Source organism: Emydura macquarii, unplaced genomic scaffold (genome assembly GCF_026122565.2).
Source record: "Emydura macquarii macquarii isolate MOO-44397 ecotype Brisbane River unplaced genomic scaffold, CSIRO-AGI_Emac_v2 contig_968, whole genome shotgun sequence".
NCBI classification, from domain to species: Eukaryota; Metazoa; Chordata; order Testudines; family Chelidae; genus Emydura; species Emydura macquarii.
The window spans coordinates 5,406,981-5,427,167 of record NW_027131105.1 but is presented as its reverse complement, the minus strand read 5'-3'; the positions used below and the strand labels follow the sequence as shown (position 1 = coordinate 5,427,167).

The 20,187-nt window shown below is 52.0% G+C and overlaps 1 protein-coding gene across 1 annotated transcript in view; it reads right to left on the bottom strand.

Moving 5' to 3' along the window:
- NRXN2 (neurexin 2) overlaps window positions 1-20,187 on the bottom strand; it is a 278,572-nt gene that overhangs the window by 29,188 nt on the left and 229,197 nt on the right. The window contains exons 17-18 of the mRNA XM_067543925.1: window positions 14,846-15,017; window positions 3,818-3,907 (exon numbers count right to left, since the gene is read on the bottom strand). Of these exons, the coding sequence (XP_067400026.1) occupies window positions 3,818-3,907; window positions 14,846-15,017 (262 nt within the window). The remainder of the gene's footprint in view (window positions 1-3,817; window positions 3,908-14,845; window positions 15,018-20,187) is intronic.

The following is a 20,187-nucleotide window of genomic DNA, read 5'->3' as shown; positions in this document are numbered from 1 at the left end:
GGCCTTTGTATTTGTGAGATGTCCTTTTAAAATTCGCCCCATCCCTCATAGACATGCCGCCCCCAAGGGCAAATTTCTTCTGCTCAGTCCTCAAAGGGTTAAAGAGACAGTGTCAGTCAGATCCTCTCTTGAGATACAGCTTTCACCTGTGGTGTTTTCAGCTGAGGGGATTGAGACACTCAATTGCCCTTCGTTTAGATGGAAATCTGGATGTCTCGACACCTTCGGGCATCTTTGCCACTCTCAGCGTTGGTGTTAAAAATAAACTCAAACTAAAAAAAAATAAAAAGAACTCGCTAGCATATTTCTGGGATAATTATTATTTTTAAAGGATTCCACTGCAAACAGTGGGCTCGATTTATCTTTTGCTTACACTAATATAAAACAGGACTAGATCTCAGCGCTGAGAACTCTTGGGATTTTATCATGATATCTGGTGTTTTCCCTGAAAGTCCTAGCTCCAGGAATCATGGAATTAGGTGAGAATTTCTGATTTCTTTTTTTTAAAAAAAATTAACCCTTCCTGTTTCACTTATTAATTACCTAGTTTTCCTACACAGATCTCAAAGCACTTGACAAAGACGGGTCCCCGTTTTACAGAAGGAGAAACTGAGGCACAGCAGAGCTAGGAATAGAACCCAGGCATCCTGAGTCCCAGTTCAGTGTTCTGTTCACTAGGACACACTGCCCAGTTGCCAGGAAGGAAAAAGAGCTGGAAAATGTGAGTACTAGAGACTCAAAATGCAGAAGGCAAACAAATAAGGAACCCCAAATTTCCCAATTTAAAAAAATTGATGATTTTTAAGCCATGATTTCTCATGATTTCTGAACCCCGCGAGCTGGCAATACTGCATTTTGGCACCACAGTAAGCAGCCAGATTTAAAAAGAACTGAGGATATTGGACTCAGATTTGGAGTTTTGTGAGGCAGGGACCAGCTCTTTGTTGTGTGTCTGTCTAGTGCCTAGTGCAGTGGCATCCTGGTCCATAACCAGGGGCTGTTAGGCGCTACAGCAGTACAAGTAGTTCATAGATTTATGGATTTCAAGGCTAGCAGGGACTGTTAGATCTTCCATGCCACCTTATCTATCACAGGCCAGAGAATGTCGCCCACTTAACCCTGCAATGATCCTAATCACTTATGTTTGACTAGAGCATCTTCCAGAGAGGCAGCCAGCCTGGACTGGAGATGGAGACTCCACCCCTGCCCTGGGGAGTTACTTCCTGGGAAAAATGTGCGTCTTGTTTCTCAGTGGAATGAGTTTGGCTTAACTTCTAGTCATTGGTTCTGCCTCTCTCCACTAGGTTAAAGAGCTCTCTAGTACCCAGGATTTTCTCCCACTAGAGGTACTTCGTCTCCACAAACAAGTTCCTCTTCCTCTTTTTTGGATAAGCTAAACATATTGAGCTCTTAAAGTCTCTCACTGGGCAGCATTTTTTTCCTCAGCCCACATATAATTTTTGCTGCTCTTTTCTGCACCTGCTTCACCTTTTCCAACACCTTTTGTCAAAGGTGGACAACAGAACTGGACGCAGGATTCCCGAGTGCTGCAAATGAAGTCAATGGCATTTCAGTGGTGTAAGTGAGAGGGAAATCGGGCCCAAGGTAATACAAGATAACCCAGTGAGCTGACCCTTTTGCTGTTTCCTAACCCAAATGTTGAAGCCTGAGGCTAGCCCTGAAGGTGAAAGTGAGGAGAAACAATAGTGAAACTAACTAGAGATCCAGGCTTGAAACTGACTAGTCTCTTTTGATTGATTGAAGTGCCAAGTGAGAAAAACTTAACTGTAGGGCATCAGTGATGAAATCAGATATAAGAAATATAGCTTCCTCCCCAAGATTTAAAATGCCTGCCGAAGTAGGATATTTAATCTTTCTTTAGAAGCGACAGTGTCCATTTAAGCATAGATCTGATTAACCCCCCCTTACCTTAGTTATTTCTTTTTGAAAACAACCCATCCCAAAGCCTTTTAAAATAAATTTAAAACAAGTGTGGTTTAGTCCTAAAGGGTGAAATTCACCCTTGCTTATGCATCCCTTAAATCCAATTGAGTGGAGCAGAAGTCTTGTGCTGGATTTCTGCACCAGGGTGAATTTTGCCCATAAAGCAGCTCTAATTGATAGAAGTTTCCACTCCACTTGGACTGGTACCTTAGCTGATGTAAATTGCCATAGCTCCATTTACATCAGCTGAGGATCAGAGTTTAAAACTTGAGAAGTTCTTCCAGACTCAGATCTCTCGCGGAGGGGTGGTATGTTCATCTCATTTTAATGTATTGCAAGTGTCTGTGGGGGTGGAGGAGAGGGAAGGTGGGGGGACAGGGTAAGAGAGATGCACTTTTAAAAATCAGTTTAAAATTCCAAATATAATCCAGATGAAGATAAAAAATTTAGCATCCAAAGTGGAAAATCAACACATAAAAGCCCATACTACTCAAAGGGTTAAATCTTGTTTTGCTATTTTTTTTTGTTCATCCAGGTGTATATAAATATAGATATAAATATCTCCCAGTTTTTGTTTTAAAATAAATTAACTTGTTAAAGTCCCTTTAACTGATTTTTTGGTTGTTGGTTGTTTAAACAATCAAGTTACAGACATTAAAAGATACATTTAGATGCTTATCCCAGTTAGAAAAACGTGCTAAGAATTGGTTATTAAAAGACATTTTGAATTTATCGGTTTAAAATACATTACAAGACTGGTTTAGCGTTCGGTTTGTGTTAAAACATATTATTAGCTGGTTAAAAGAAGATTTAAAATAACTTTTTTTGTTTTGCTTTTTCCCCAACTGAGTTTAAGCATTAAAGGTACAGAGCTCAGCCCAGAGAAAGAACAGGGTATGACCCTGTGCTATGAAATGTCGAGATAGTTACAAAGCTGGTGAAAAAACTGGATTGTGAAAAAATACCCAGAGTTCTAGGAAGGGATTCTGGCTGTTTGAAGATACAGGGTGAAATGCTGGCTCCATTAAAGTTAACAGCAAAATGCCCTTCACTGTCTCCACTAGCCAAGACAGATGGCGTGATCTAGTGTGTAGGGCTCAAGAGTGGGACCTAGGACGCCTGGGTTCTATTCCTGGCTCTGCCACTGCCTGTGGGCAAGTCTCTGTGCCTGATTCCCTTAGCCTACTTAGACTGTAAACTCTTTAGGAGAGGGAGCATGTGTCCTGCAGTGTCCGGCACATGGGGCCCTGATCTCAGTCAGGTTCTCCAGGGGCCAGTGAAAAATAACAACTCACAATAATATCTGTCTTTCCTGACCTATGCATTGTAGGTGCAAGAGCCTCCCTGCATCGCACTCCCACCATTCTGTGGGAGAAACAGCAAACCCTCATTGTCACCTTACAGCATGCGCACCCCTCCCTGTGTCTCTCTGAGTCACTGTGTCTCCATCTGTTTGCAGTTCTGCAGTATTTATTCTTTTGCAACTCACAACTGCCTGGAATCCTAAAGAGTTATGTTTGCTTAAAAATAATCTGTAGCAATGAGTCCCACAGGCTAACCCCAATCTCCCTTCATCTGTATGAAACTAATAACGTTTGTTATCTGTAGCCCAGACCCAAGATACCTAGAGCTCAGGGGAGGGTGGGCTGCATCTGTCAGAACCGGCTGAGCCACATAAAGCTCTCAGTGACCAGTGAAATCATGCATTCACCCTCTTTCACCATCCAAATCCCACCACCAATTTCTAACGCTGCTCCCAGAACAAGATGCTGTCTAAAGAGGAGGGGGAGGACAGGGTTGGGATGGCAAGGGAAGAGCTCTGCACCTTTAAATCTTTTTTATTAATTAACTGCAATTAATTATCGTTAATTACCTTTGTCGAGTAGCCACTCATCTACTACTCGACCGAGCCGATACGGAATTCTCTGCCTAGCAATCGCCAGCCGCTCATTATCACTGTTCCCTTTAAAGAGTTTAGAGAAGAGATTTGCAGACGGTTAAAAAATAAAATAAAATCAAAAGATAAAATAAAATAAGAGAGAGAGAGAGACATATAACACCATCTGGAAGGTCAAAGGTCAGAGGTTAGCATATTTAGAGAGGTCAAATAGCGGTTAAGCGTTGGATCAAAATTAACTGGAGTGGGGGGGGGGGGTTCTGGTTGATGGTTTAGTCGATTTAGGCAGCACAGAGAGCTATTTACACAGTTTAGTAGAGTTTAGATGTTAGGTGCGCGGCTGGATGTTAAACGGATTTATGCAGCATTTAGGAGGAGAAAGCTCCGGTGCAGTTGGGGGTTTAAAGCTGACTTTTATCAACCTTTAGTCCCTACAAAAATCAAGGCAAATCCTGAAAACACAGCGACACGTCCCATCGCCACCTCCGAGAGAAGACACGTTTCCTGTGCACCAGTTTTCCTTTCTAGCTTCCTTTGCCAAGCTTCTCTGCCCCATTCCACCCCACACCCTCCCTGCCGCAAAAGGCACACAAACAAGGTCACACTCACCTCCCTCCCCCCAATCCCATTTCACATTTGTGCCTGAAAACCTGGACTGGCAAAATCAAAGTGTCTGCAAAAGGCATTAAAAGCCGGGCAAAGCTTCCAGTTTTGTTTAAATGAAGAAGAGAAGGGATCTCTCTCTCATGACCTGCATTAACGGAGATTGTTTCTCCAGCAGCTGCGCCCAGTGCAGTTGGGCCCTCGATCCCAAATGCCTGTTAGGTGCTACCAGAAGGAAAGCTCAGTGTTCATGCAACGCCCAGAACAGCGGGGCCAGGCTTTGACTGGAATAGAAATGATCCTCATCTCTCTTCCTCTATGCATTACAAATGAGCTGGTTAGCTAATTCCCAGGCTGACTGGGTTTTGGAACTGGCATCACACACAAACTGCAGGTTAGGAGGAAGGGAAGCCATTGTGTTACGGCAATAGATGAGGCCAAGGGACACAAGAGCTCAGCTGTGGGTAACACACTTGCCCTTTGCTGCTGATTGGGATTCCCTGTTGGCTCAGGTGGCAGGGGGAGGCTCCTTGGCAGGAGAGAATCTCTGGTGTTGGTCACAGTCTGTGCAGTGCCTGGTTAAAGGGGGTGGGGGTGTCTGTGCAGCTCCTGGAGCAATGGGATCCTGATCTCACTCTGGGTCTATGCAGTGCCTGGTGCAATGTGTGTGTGCGGGGGGAGGGGGAGGGTGTCTATGCAGTGCCTGGTGCGATGGGGGTGGGTCTGTGCAGCTGATCTCAGCTGGGGTCACTAGGTACTGCTGGAAATGCAATGAAATAATTGTACAGGTGGGGAAACTGAAGCACAGCATGATTATGGGGCCAGATTTTCAAAAGAGCTCAGTGTAAGCCACTGGTCTGTGACTGATCTGCAGAGACTGAGTCTGTTACGGCACCAGCTAGGGATCCTTGGGTTTTTAGCTCAACCTGTAGAGACTCCAGCCGGTTTTGGCACTGGCAGAACTTGGCATGCTGGGAGCTGATCCCTTGGGGAAATCAGGCCATTAAGTATCACAGCAGGAGCAGCTGTGAAATCTGGCCCCAGTTGTGCATTACAAGTGAGGGCCTTGGTGATTTGCCCCAGATCCCACAGGGAGTCTGTGCAGAGGCTGGAATGGAACCCGGGAGTCCTGGGCTCTCTTGAAAATCTGGTCTTGTATGACTTGCTCAAGATCACACGCCGCATCTGTGGTGGGATGGAACCCTGGTGTCCTGAGTTCCAGCCCTATACTCCCAAGGCACCTTTCCCGATGTGCTCGGGCTGTTCCTTTATGTTTGGGGGAGAGTAACAGCTGGTAGAGGAGGGGTGGCATCTCCTGGTATCAGCTGGACAGCTAATTAGCTGGCAGAGGCATGGAGGTCACAGTGACACCCCTCCGCTATGCCTGTGCACAGAAGCTAACAACCCCGTAGAAATGAGGAGGTGGCTGGGGAGTGTGGGGTTGGAATAGCCGTGTTGTGCACTGGCTGTAGGGGGGTTGGAGCAGGGAGGAAGACAAAAACGGTGACTAACCTTCTGTAACTTGTTCTTCGAGATGTTGCTCATGTCCATTCCAAGTAGGTGTTCACTCTGTGTGCACAGTTCGCCGGAAGGTTTTCCCCTAGTGGTACCCGTAGGGTTGGCTCTTGTGCCCCCTGGAGTCGCGCCCTCATGGCGCCGTATAAAGAGCCCTGCTGACCCCCCGCCTCTTCAGTTCCTTCTTGCAAGGGTAGGCAGGTGGTTCCTGGAATGGACATGAGGAACACACCTCAAAGAACAACAGTTACAGAAGGTTAGTAACCATTTTTTCTTCTTCGAATGCTTGCTCATGTCAGTTCCAAGTAGGTGACTCCCAAGCCAGACCATAGGAGGTGGGATCGGAGCTCAAAGACTGAAGCCCTGCTCTGCCAAAAGCGGCACAATCTCTGGCATGCAGGATAATAGCGTAGTGAGTGGCAAAGGTGCAAATAGACCACCATGTTGCCACTCTACAAATGTCCTGGATTGGTACCTGGGCTGGGAATGCTGCAGAGGATGCTTGTGCCTTTGTGAAATGGGCAGTTATTGTCAGGGCAGGTACGTTTGCCAAGTCGTAACAAGCCCTGATCCACAAAGTGATCCACGAAGAAATCCTCTGAGAAGAAACAGGCAGTCCTTCCATTCTAGCTGCTACTGCTACGAACAGCTGAGTCGTTTTCCTGAACAGTTTGGTCCTTTCGATATAAAAGGCCAAGGCACGCCTAACATCCAGCAAATGCAGTTTATGCTTCTGACTGTTAGCATGTGGTTTTGGGTAAAAAACTGGGAGGAATATGTCCTGGTTAGCATGAAACTGGGAAACCACCTTTGAAAGGAAAGTCAGGTGAGGACAAAGCTGGACCTTATCCTTGAAGAAAGTGGCATAGGGAGGTTTCGACATGAGCGCCTTGAACTCAGATACTCTCCTGGCCAAAGTGATGGCCACCAGGAAGGTCACATTCCAGGACAGATTAAGGAGTGAACAAGTTGCCAGGGGCTCAAAAGACGGTCCCTTCAGACTTGACAGTAGGAGGTTACTGTCCCATTGGGGAACTGGCTAGCGCGTGAAAGGGTACGGTCTGTCCACGTGCTTCAGAAAGTGTCCAACTATTAGGTTAGCAAAGACCGAGCTGCCTGCCACCCAGGGATGGAACACCGGGGTGGTTGTCACGTGGACCTTAATTGATGATGCCGATAGACCTTGTTTTGGATGTAGCAGATTTCCAGGATAGCCGGAATTGATGACAGTGTGGGTGGGACGTCCTTCTGGGTGGCCCAAACTGAAAACCTCTTCCACTTAGATAGGTAAGTGGCCCTCGTGGAGGGTTTTCTGAGGCCAAGGAGGACCTCTCTAACTGATTCTGAGCATGCTAAGCACTCCAGGGGGTTCAGACATGGAGCTTCCATGCTGTGAGGTGAAGGGACTCCAGTTTGGGATGTGGAAAGGTGCCTAGCTCCTGGATGATCAGGTCTGGAAGCAGAGGCAGAATGATCGGGGTTTCCACTGAGAGGCTGGGGAGCGAGGTGTACCAGTGCTGGCGAGGCCAGGCTGAGGCTATCAGAATCATGGCGGACTTCTCCTGCCTGATCTTCCACAGAACCTTGTAGACGAGCAGAGTAGGATGAAAGGTGTAGAATAGCTGACCTGCCCACGGGATAAGAAACGCGTCCGCAATGGATCCTGGGCTCTGATTCTGGAAGCAGAACTGCAGACACTTCCTGTTGAGCCTCGTGACAAATAAGTCCACATGGGGAGTTCCCCACTGATGGAAGACGCTGCTCAACACATCCATGCAGATCGACCACTCGTGACTGAGGAAGGACCTGCTGAGGCTGTCGGCCAACGCGTTCTGAACTCCAGGATGATAGGATGCTTCTAGGGGTCTCAACTGGGTGATGCAGAAGTCCCATAGCCTGAGGGCTTCCTGGCACAGGGGAGAGGAGCATGCTCCACACTGTCTGGTTATACAAAACATCACTGGTATATTGTCTGTCAGGACTTTCAGGTGACTGGCCAGGCATACTGCCGTCAGCTCTCTTATGTTGATGTGAAGTAGGAGTTCTGCGTGGGACCAAAGTTCTGAGCTTCTCTAGATGAGCTCTCCAGCCCTTCACCAAAGCGTCCATCACCAGGCACAGTGAGGGATGAGGTGCAGAAAAAAGTACTCCTGCACATACTATGTGTGGGTTGCACCAGCGGTCTAGGGTTTGTAATACTGAAGGGGGGAGCGAGACTATTCTGTCTATGTTGTCCCGAGCTGGATGGTAAACGCTTGCAGCAGCCTGAGGCATAGCCTTGAATGCTGAACTATGGAAGTGCATACTGCCATGTGCCCCAGCAGTTTTAGGCAGTTTCAAGCCATGGTATTGGGGTAGCGTTTTCAGTTCTCTATGACGCCGCAGAGGGCCAGAAAGCGAGTTTCCAGGATGAATGCCCTGGATTGACCTGAGTCTAGCACTGCCCCGATGAACTCAGTCTTCTGGGCGGGCGTGAGAGTTGACTTTTGTTTGTTGACCATAGGCCCAACTTGACAAAGGTAGACCTTATCAGGTTCATGTCTGCCTCCACTTGCACCCTGGTGCGTCCCTTGATCAACCAGTCGTCGAGGTAAGGATGTACTTGTACCCTCCTCCTTCTCAGGAAAGCAGCGACTACCACCATATGTCTGGTGAATACATGTGGGGCCGTGGATAATCCGAAGGGTAGGACTGTGAACTGATAGTGGGTCTGATCGACTACAAAGCAAAGGAACCTCCTGTGGCTTGGGAAGATGGCCATGTGGAAGTACACATCCCTCAAGTCGAGGGCAGCATATCAATCTCCCAGTTCCAGAGAGGGGATAATGGAGGCCAAGGACACCACGTGGAATCTCAGTTTCTTCATGAATTTGTTGAGGTTTCACAGGTTGAGAATAGGCCTCAGTCTGCCCTTGGCCTTCAGGATTAGGAAGTAACAGGAGTTGAATCCCTTGCCCCATGGCTTTTGAGGAACCATTTCCACTGCTCCTAATTTTAGGAGAGCTTGAACCTCTTGCAGTAGAAGTTGTTCGTGAGACAGGTCCCTGAAGAGGGATGGGGAGGGTGGAGGTCGGGAAGGCAGGGGAGAAGAAAATTGGAGTGAGTATCCCAGTCTCACCGTGTATAAGACCCATCGGTCTGACATAATCTGGGACCACCCATGGGAGAAGTGGGAAAGACAATCTGAAAATAAAAGGGGTGTGTATGTGGATTCAAGACTCTGACTGGTGCGCTGTCCTTGGGCGCACTCTCAAGTTTTTTTTGGGACTGGAGGATTGCCTCACTTCTCCAAAACCCTGGCTGGAGGAGGGATGTGGAGGCCTCCTTCTGTTATTCCTGCCCCTCTCTGGTTGGGATCCTGCCTAGCTGCCATTTGTAGAACCTAGGCATGGCCTGAGGCTTGAAGTGTCTCCTTCGGGGTGCTGGGGTGTGAAGGCCCAGGGACTTTAGCATGGCCCGAGAGTCCTTTAGGCTTCACAGCTTAGAGTCTTCTGTTTTTGCAACAGAGTCTGGGCCTTCAAAAGGGAAGGTCTTCAATCGTCAGCTGGACCCTGTGAGGGGGGCCCAAGGTCTGTAGCCAGGAGCTTGTCCTCATGACTACACCAGATGACACAGTCTGAGCTTCCACATCTGTCACGTCTAGCGCGTCTGGAGTAAGGTCCTCCTCACAACCTTACCCTCCTTTTTACCAGGGCTGTGAATTCAGTCCTGGAGTCCGATGTTACCACCTCCGTGAATTTTGCCATGGACTCCCAGGAGTTGAATACGTACCTGCTTAGGATGGCCTGCTGGTTTGCAGTTTGAAGTTGGTGCCCCCGCCCTGTAGAGTACACTTTCCTGCTGAAGATGTCCAACTGCTTAGCATCCTTAGCCTTTGGTGTGGGACCCTGCTGATCTTGCCTCTCATACTCGTTGGCAGCCGCCACCATTAGCGACCCTGGAGGAGGGTGGGTGTAGAGGTACTTGTGGTCCTTGCAAGGCACCAAGAACTTTCTCTCTACTTTCTTTGCAATGGGAGGTAGAGAGGCAGGTGTTTGCCATAAAGATCTCGTAGTGTCCTGAATGGTCTTTATCAACGGTAGGGAGACTCTGGAGGACCCACTGGGGCAAGAATGTCAACCATGGGGTCTGCTCCATCTAGGACCTCCTCCACTTGGAAACCCATATTCTGAGCCATCCTGTGAAGCAGCTCCTGTCGTCAGCCATAGGCACTGCTCCCGCCACTGCTTTGTCTGACGACAAAGAGGATGATGCTCCGATGGGCGCTGTTATTTCCTGCCCTTCGGTACCTGAGGGTTGTGTGGTGCCAGTCCCTCATCCTCAGTGCCGGGGTCAAGGGCAGTGTCAGGCCCAGTGCCAGGATCGGAGCCTTTTCCAGTGCTGCATATCAAACTTCCAACCGCATTTGATGGTCGGGGTCTGAAATCAGAGGCGAGCAAGGCAGGACCCCTGCACCTGGTGGAATGCCCACGAGGTCCAAAATGGCCACTGGGGAGGCCACGGCACGGGGAGGGGATGTGCCGCCTCGACTCTCTGGCATCTGTTAAAGTGGTGCTGACTTCTCCTAAAGATATACGACACAGCCTCCGAGTCAGAGGAGAATCGCTTGCACCCCAGAGACCACGGAAGTGCGGTGCTAGATGGTGCTGGGAAGTGGTGCTTTGAGGAACACGATCTTGCCACCATAGCTGGTTTGCCCTTTGATGGCGCCGTGGCTCTTCTTGGAACTGGTTCTTGTTCCTGGTCCCGCCTGGGAGCGAGTGATAGAGCTGTGCCTTCAATATGCTCCCTTGCCGCCTTGAAGGTCTGCGGCGTGGAGGGGAGCTGCAACTCCTCCTGGTGCCTCTCCCTGGGCAGGGAGTCCAATGGCCCCGGAATCCATGAATCTCTCCGCGAGGCTGGAGTTGACGGTGCCATGCCCGAGGGCAGAGTCCTTTGGTGCTGGGGAGGTATATTGGTGCCGGGAGTCTCTAGGAGTGGAATCCTTTCTCAGCACTGGTTCCCTTAAAGACGCTGGTGTGCTCCTCACTGACCCTGAGGTGCATGGTCTTTGCTCTGCCTGGCTCTGCTTCATGGGTCGGAGAGCCAACTCCATAAGTAAAAGCTTAAGTCTCTGGCTTCTTTCCTTTTGGGTCCTTGGACGGAAACCTCTGCAGATCTTACAATGATCCCGTTGGTGTGTCTCTCTCAAGCACTTGAGGCAGGATGAGTGTGGATCGTCCTTGGGCATAGGTTTCTTGCAGGACTTACAAGTCTTGAAACTGGGCATGCCCCATCCTTGAGGCAGGGAGGGGAAATGACTCTAGAAGCAGGTGCTAACTACATTTATCCTAAGAACGACACAACTAACACTAAATATAAACTATTTGCAGGTACTCTGAGAAAACACTAGGGAAGAGCTTGCAAAGCAAGAGAAGTGATGTTCCAGTGACCTTCATGGGCAGTAAGAAGGAACTGAAGAAGCGGAGGGTCGGCGAGGCCCTTTATACGGCGCCATGGGGGCGCGACTCCAGGGGGCACTAGAGCTGACCCAACGGGTACCACAAGGGGAAAATCTTCTGGCAACCTGTGCACGCGGCACGCACACACCGACTTGGAATGGACATGAGCAAGCACTCGAAGAACCCCCCGCTGTTAGAGACACTGGAGGATGTGGGGGAGGTACTAAAGTGGGGAGCCTGTAGGAATCAGTGGGAGCCAGGACCCCTGGGTTCTCTTCCCAGCTTTAGAAGGGTGGTTGAGTGTAGTAGTTAGAGCAGGGGGTTCTAGGAGTCAGGACTCCTGGGTTCTACCTCCAGCTCCAGAAGGATGGGGGAGTCTATCAGTTGGTGCAGGGGGATGGGTTCCATGAAGGCAGTGGAGATCCTTGTGATGCTAGGTTCCTCTCTGGGTGGCTGGGGGGGGGGGGGGGAAAGCAGCAGAAGCCCCTTCTGTGAGCTCTCTCCTCTGAGGTTTCCCCACCATTCTCTCTCTATTCAAGATGCCATTTGGCCCCCTAATTAGGAGAGATCAGGGACTTTTCATGCTCTCATTAGTGCCTGTATTAACGAGGTGATTAACATCTTTAATTAAAACCATACCCTCATGGGGAAGTGACCTGGGTTGCTAATCAGCGGCCAGCACTCCTGCAGGCCGGGGGGATTGCCAAAGGAGCCCTATGCACGTGAGCTGGCTAAACGGGAGAGTGCTGGTATACATGGGAACTGCATGTGTGCGTGTCACATGTCGCTGTCTATATATCCGGCCATGCCGGTGTAACCATGTGGTGCTGGTGTACATACCAATTCCATGGGTGCGTATTGCTGTTCATGCTCTATATAGCCACACATGCCTGGGGATGGTGTCATCATGTGTGTGAGCACTGCAGTGCTGCTCAACTCCACGTGCTGGGGGTGGAGGAGCCAGGATTCCTGATCCCAGCCCCAACAGCCCTGACCATTTGGGAGTCTGGGCTGTTCTCGGTCATTACATCACCACCCCCCCCTCCTGCAGGATCACCTGCTGTATGGGCCACACAGGTCCTGGGACTCTGAAACCAGCCCTCCCCAGCCTGCCCCCACCTGCAGGGCACCCAGCAGAGTGGCGCGGCACAGCGAGGCAGAAAAACCAGCTCTGGTATTTTGGTGCCCACTGACATTTCCCCCTAACGAGGCCTTGGGGCTATAGAGAGTTCATGACTGGTGGCTCGGGTGGGGGGGGATGAGATAGGAAAGAGAAGGAGCTAACAGGAAGAGACACTTAGATACTACCGTGATGGGTGCCATGGAACGACCTAGATGGGTAGATGTGTGGGGATGTGTGCGGATGGATAGAACAGATGGGGTGGACAGATGGATGGATAAAGAGGGCAAATGGAGATGGGTGGTAGGACGGAGGCGTGTGTGGGGAGAAGATGGTGCGGATGGGGATGGATGGAGAGTTCATGGGGGGACAGATGTGAGGACAGCGAGAAAGCAGAGAGATGATGGAAAGCGATTGTACAGTTGTGTGGGGTGGAATCTTGTGTGTGTGTGTGTGTGTGTGAATGAGTGCGCATGTGTGGCAAGTGTGTGGGGAGCGCATGTGAGTGTGCAAGGTGTCTCCACATGTGCACATAAATGTGGAAGATGCCAGTGTGCAAACGACATGCCTGAGTGTGCAAGTTGCCAGTGTGCTACCTGGCTGCTCTCCAGGGAGGGCGCTGGCATGGAACTGGCTGGGAAGAGGCAGCCCGGGTAGGTGTGGGTAGAGTGATCAGGGGAGGGGACGTGATTGAGGCAAGTGGGGGGTGTGTGTCACTGCATCACTGCCAGCCTCCTGCTGCTAGAAATTGCTGGTGTGTCAGGGACAATGCAGTGTGTGCACGACCCCTCTCTCATGACTATCCACAATGCTGCCTGCCAAGCTGCTATGGCCCCACAGGCGCTGGGGAGGGGCTGGTCCAGGGTGGCATCCCTGCAAGTCTGTCAGGCAGCAGGAGCACACGCCTGTGCACGAGCATGTACGCTGAATGTCAGTGTGCGTAAGGTGCCTGTTTCCTGGTGCCGGGGGCCTATGCTATGTGTAGCTCTCTGCTGCTGTGTTGTGGGTATAGATGTGGGCACCTACCCATGTGTACACGTGTGTGTTCGGATACCTGTGGAGTGTGTGTATCTGTCTTTGCCTACCTGTGTTTGTGCATGAACTTGTGTGCATGCTTGGGTGCATTTGCATGTGTGTGTCTTTGCATACTTGTGTGTGTGTGTGTGTTTATAGATGTGCATTCACATTCCTGGCTTTGCATGCATTCACTCATCTCCACCCCTGAATGGATTTGCAGGCAGCGGTAGCCAGGACTGGCTCACCCCCTCGTTCCCCTCATGATGCTCCATCCTTGGAAACTCGCTCAGATTCTCCGCACCAGGTGGGGATGCGAGCTGACCCAGGGAACAGCTGTCAGCTTGGCAGCCCAGTCAGAAGGGAGTGAATCCCCCACTCCTTCCCGGAGGCTGAGTCCCATTAAGCTTGCCTGGCTGGCTATTAGGGTTCTGGTTTGTGTGTGATGCAGCCAGAGATGATGGGACGGTGGCAGGAATCTGCCCACTCAGGACAGAGAAAAGCCATGGGGGTTTCAAATACAAATGTGGTATCATCTCCCCATCCCCCTGACATTCCCAGGGGCTGAGGGAGCTCAGTGGAGGCCGGAACCAACTCGTAACCCCTGATCTATCCCTGTAAGTCCCCGACTCCCCAACTCTGCAGCTGGGTGGAGCAGAACCAGAGGGCAGAGCCCAGAGAGTGTCCCCAAGGGCCTATATTGCTGTGGGCTGAGGGTGATTCTCCCAGGGCTGGGAAGCAAGGCTGATGCTACTGCCCACCAGGGTCACAAGAAAGGCAATTTCAGATCTACTGCCGCCCTCAGCAATGGGCGCCTTTTCCTGTCCCTGGCCAGGAACTGGCCCCTTGGCCTCACACAAGCATTTCAGATCCCCCCTGCCAAGGCACTTCCAATCCTCTGCCCCACTAGAAACCCCCCACCCACTGGCACCTCAGCTCCTGGCCATTAGGAACAGCTCTCCCTCCTGGGCACTGCCTCGGATTTTATCCCCCCACTAGAGACCACCCCCAATAGGCACCTCAGATCTGCCCCTGCTAGGAAACCACGCCCCTTCTCCCCACCACTGAGCCCTGGATGTCCTATAACACCCAAGAGTCTCTCTGGTTCCAAGGCAGGTGGTGACTTTACCCAGAATCCTTTGCATGGGAGATGGGCACGGACCAGGGCTGATTCCGATGGGTGGTGGCGTTACCCAGAATCCTTTGTAGGGGAGGTCAGGGATAAGGGCTGGTTGCGACCTCCACCGCTGATGGAGCAGACAGGCCAGGTGTTGGGGTGGGGTGGGTGGCAGGGCCGGGGCCCAGCCTTACCTGCTGGGTAGCGCTCGTTGACGGGCCAGTTGTCCACCTGCAGCGTGGCATTGCCCCCACTCCGGGTGAAGCGCACCACGTGGTACTTGCCGTCATTCACCATGGCATTGGTCTCCTCTATGGTGATGTCATCCGTGCCCACGTTGAAGATGACCCCAATTGTGCCTTGGTCCTGGAGGAGGGGGAGGAGACACATCAGAGAAGGAGAACCAGGACTCCTGGGTTCTATCCTCAATTCTGGGGGGGAGTGGGGTTTAGAAGATGGGGGAGGGGGGCGTGGGGGAAGGGAGTCACGACTCCTGGGTTCTATCCAAGCCTGAGAAGGGGGTGTGTGAGATCTAGTGGCTGGAGCAGGCAGGTATTAGCACCCCCTACAATGCAATGGTTTTGTCCCCCACATGGCAGCCTGTATCATTTTCCAGTCATGGATTTCCAAGGCCAGAATGAGGCCCACACAGGGCTCAGATGCAGCTGCCTCTGGGTGAGGCACCAGGGCTGTTTAAATGTCAGAGCAAATCTGCACCGGAGTCTGAGAAAGGAAGTGAGGCAGAGTCTCTTGGCTGATTTTAGGGAGGCCAAATGGAATCACGTGAGCGGGAATTTGGCCAGGATGCCGGAATTAATGTCACTGGGCCCGGGGCAGGGCCAAGGTACCTTCACTGAGCACGAGTTTGAAAGAGCTTGCTTTGGTATTTCACGTGAAAGATGAACATCGCCATGACAGTGCCCCTCATGAGCTGCACCCTACCCCCAACAGCACAGCACCCCTCCAGCCCCACACCCCTCAGCATAGCGCCTCTCCAGCCTCCCACCCCACCCTCCAGCCCCACACCCCCCAGCACATGCCGCTCCAGTACTGAGGCTCTGCCCTGTTCCCTGCAGCACCATGCCCCCTGCTGGGTGCCTGGCTCTCTCTCAGCAGCGCAGCGCCCCCTAGTGCCACACTGGGGCTAGCAATGACTGCAGGGGAGAGTGCCCCCCTCCCTTTAGCACAGCAAGTGAGTCTGCAGGGAGAGCAACCCTGGTTGAGTCCCTTCTTCGTTACGCCAGGCAAACTCAGGAACAATGCCCAGAGCTGAGCTGGGCTAAAGCGAGAGGAGAATGTCCTCCCCAGCACAGTGATAGAACCCTGGATTCCTGACAGCCAGCCCTTCTGCTCTAACCACTGGACCCCACTCCTCTCCTCAAGCTGTGGATAGAACCCAGGAATCCCGTTTTTCTTCCCAGCACTGATTCTTTAATCCCTTGATGGCGCCTGCCCCTCTCTGGCTAATTCACTTGGGCTGCAGAGTAATCAAAGCCCCTTTAATCCAGTTCCTGGAGCCATCGATTGAAATTTCAGCCCTAAGCTCATTTGCGTCGTCAATACGCTAACGATCAGGGCCCGTCTGCGGCAGAGTGGGAACAGATCCAGCCCTGGAGCCAGGCACGGCACTGCGCATGGACTGGGAGCCAACGGCTTCCACCCAGCACCTCAGCCTTGAGGCATGGGGGGTATGTGGGTCTCCCACTCTGGTATGTTTCTCTGTGCTAGCATTTGTGCATGTCTGTTGGTGTTTGTCTGGGAGCGTGTGTTTCTGGGTGTATGTGCTTGTCTGTTTGTGTCTCTCTGAAGTGCGTGCGTGCGTGCACATGTGTGTCTGGATTGTGTGCGTGCATGTGTGAATGTTATCTGTATGTGTGTTTCTGTTATCTGTGTGTGTGCGTCTGGGACTGTGTTTGTGTTTCTGTTATCTCTGTGTGTGTACATTGCATGTTTTCACTAGTCCGTCACTCACAGCAGAATGCTCCCTCTGGACTGGCACTGCCATGGAGTTATAAAAATCTTGAAATATATGATGGAGATCCCCATGCATGCAAGGTCCTGCATTCAAATGGGATGGGATACTAGGCACCACCCTGGACACAAGCTGGGGCACACAGCCAGCGTGCCAAGCATGGCCTGCTCACTGGCCCAGAGCACCAGGGGCTAGGTGGGAAGGGCTCAGACCGAATGAATCCCTGACTAGTCAGTACAAGATTTGCATCTCCATCAGTGTGCCCCAGCCCACTACATTCTAGCCCAGTTCTGGGAGGAAAGTGGGGGGTCTAGTGGTTAGAGCAGGGGGCTGGGAGTCAGAACTCCTGGGTTCTATGCTCAGCTCTGCCACTGACTTCCTGCAGTAGCTTAGCTAAGGCAGCCAGCTGTTCGGGGCCACAGACCCATCCTGCCATGGATTCCAGATGGTTTTAACCCAGCCTAGTGTGGGATTATTTTCTCTCCCCCACCAAATGCTTATTTCTTCACCCATTTGGTTCTGATGCTTGCATCACTCTGTCCCATCACACCCTGGGAGCAGTCCCCGGCAGAGGTGCCTGCCTCCCAGCCCTGGGCCCCCTCAGAAAACTGGGCCACCAAATACATATGTGCAGCCTCTGCTGTCCTTGCAACTGGGGGCTGGTGCAGCGCTCAAGGGTTACAGTGCTAACCAGTGCTTAGCAGCACATAGCAGGATGGGCTGCTGCATCCCAGCTATTACGGCGCCTCGTGCTGCTTATTAGAGCTGTGGATGTAATTACTACATTAAACGGGGGTTATTACAGCACCAGGGGGTGGAAGTAATACCCTGCCTGCTGTTCAGTTTGTATGAGCAGCACAGGACTGGGCAGTGCACCTAGGGAACAACTGCTGGGCATGTATAGAGCATGGCTAGCAAGATTATAGTAGGCACATTGGCACGGCTGCACCTTGATGGAGGGCTTGCAATATTGCACAACCAATGCAAGGCTTGCAATATGCAAAAGCAGGGTGTTATATGCGATATGGACCACCAGAACGCTGCATGGAATATTACATCACCCATGCAATGCATGTGATACACAGTGCCAGGGAGTTACATGTACTAGGGACAGACAGAAAGATGCATGGAATAACGCACTGTTGGGACAATGCATGAAATATACAATTATTGGATGTTATGCACAAAATGCCCCACTGGGGCAACGCATGGAACATGCAGTGCCAGGGAGTTACTTGAAATACTGATCGCGTGGAGTATTGCATCAATGGGGTAATGCATGCAGGGCATTATATGCCACAATGGGCCAGTACATACAACATGGCCTGCTGGTGCAGCATATGCAATATGCCACTGCAGAGGCAATGCATGCAATAATGTGAAGCCAGGGCAGTATACCTAATATGTGACCACTGGGCCAGTATATACAATACAGACCAATTGGACTGGTATATGCAGGATGCACCACTGGAGCAATGCACACGCTAATGTAGCTCTAAAGCAATGCATGGTACGTGGACCATTGGGCCGGTAGACAGAATACTGACCACTGGGGCAATGCATGGATTCTGTGCTCCCACATCAGCATACACTCTGCGCCCCTTTGCAGTGCCTGCTGTCCTGCAGAGCTACTGGTGTAGAGCTGTGAGGTATGGACACTGGGGTAAGAGGTGCCCCTTGGGTACCCAGCACGGTGAGTGCCTCTAAGCGCTGCAGGAGCAGAGAGGCTGGCAGAGCTGCAGAGATGACTCACTGTGGGGTGGCCGTGCCTGCTCTGACTGTAAGTGCAGTCTGTTCCCCTGCCTCTTCTCCCCATCCTGCCCCCCACGTCCGCCCCTCCTCGCTAGCCAGAAGTGCACTCATCATCCCCAGAGAGCTGTTTAATGGCCTTGTCACAGCACCTGGCTAACTGGTACGAGCACCACAACACCCCATGGGAGCAAGAGAATCACCCATCTCCCCTGGGAGCAGAGATCAGTCCAGTCCCCTGCTGGGCCTGCTCCCGGGGGTCCTAATGGGCCTCGGGTCTGCCCCAGAGTGGGACAGGGGGTAGGATTTTGCCCATGGAACTCACGCAATGCCCCCACACTAGTGGCTGGGCTAGGAAGGCATCCCCTATGTTGACTCCAGCTGTGACACAGACTGGCCTGGAGAGGTGGGGGCAACACTTGCCTATGGCAGTGCACTCCAGAGAGCCCCCTGCTGCCCATGCCCTTCCCTGCAGCACAGCCTGTGCTAAGTAGGTCACTGGCAGCAGAGGGAGTGGAGCTGGGGCCAGCGGTGGGGCACAGGGCTGGGGAATGGAGACTGCAGGGGAGAGAGACTGGGGGATGCACCCATCTGGTATCATCTAGCTGCTCTGGATCAGGCCCATCTACCCCATTAACCTTCCCCTGCTCCCTAGGCCATAGATACACCAATGGGCCCATCCACCCCGGTATCCCCCCTCCTTTCCACCCCAGATCAGACCAATGGGCCCATCCACCCCGGTATCCCCCTCCTTTCCACCCCAGATCAGATGAATGGGCCCATCCACCCCGGTATCCCCCTCCTTTCCACCCCAGATCAGATGAATGGGCCCATCCACCCCGGTATCCCCCCTCCTTTCCACCCAGGATCAGAACAATGGGCCCATCCACCCCAGTATTCCTGCCTCCCCTTCCACTCCAGACCAGACCCACAGGTCATCTTGCCTGGATTCCTGCATCCTGGCTAATGTACCTGATACTTCAAATGAGCCAAGGCTCATACAGTGATGGGTCAGGTGTACTGCCCTGGTGGTGAGGGGTGGGGAATTCCCTCCTGACCGTCCTCTCTCCCCATGGCGATAAGCCAGGGACCAGGAGCATGAGATTGGATTAGCTCTGCACCAGCCTGAGAACTGTGCGGCCACAGAATGCTAGTCCTGGTGGTATCACTACCCAGCTGGCACGTGGCTCCGCTCCCTCCTCACACCTGGGCATCCAGCACAGCAGTGGGAAGGGGAAGATGGGGTAGGGAACCAGTGGGAGGGGACCGGGGGAGAGGAGGGTAGGGGAGGGGAAGGAACCATGGAAGGGGAGAGGATCCAAGGGAGGAAAAGAGCTGGAGGAGAGGGGAGGGGGCGGGAGACACGGCCCTGTCCAGCCATGTGATGAGAGTGAGGAGGAGGAACTGGGGGTGTATTTGGAAGGACCTCGGGGGGAAGTGGCAGTGGCCCCTTGCGGGGGCTGAGGGTCACTCCCCAGCATCAGAAGTTCAGGGAGGACACGGGGAAGGATCAGACTGACAAGGCCGAGTGACAAGAACACCAAATAAAGCCTGGGGACAGAGCAAACCACCCGCTTCCTGGGCACAACTGCTCCGGCGTGCAGGCTGCCCACAGCGCACCTCCCCAGGCCGGCAAGAGCCACCCTAGCCACGCCAAGATGGCCACCACTGTACCAGGCAACAAAAGTTCTCCACCCCTGACTTCTGCTTCCCCACTAGTTTTAGTCTGTCTGTTAAAATTCTGCGCTCCCCAGCAAGCAGCGTGATCCCCAAAATGGCCACCAGACCACGCCAGGCAACAAAATGGCCACTTCC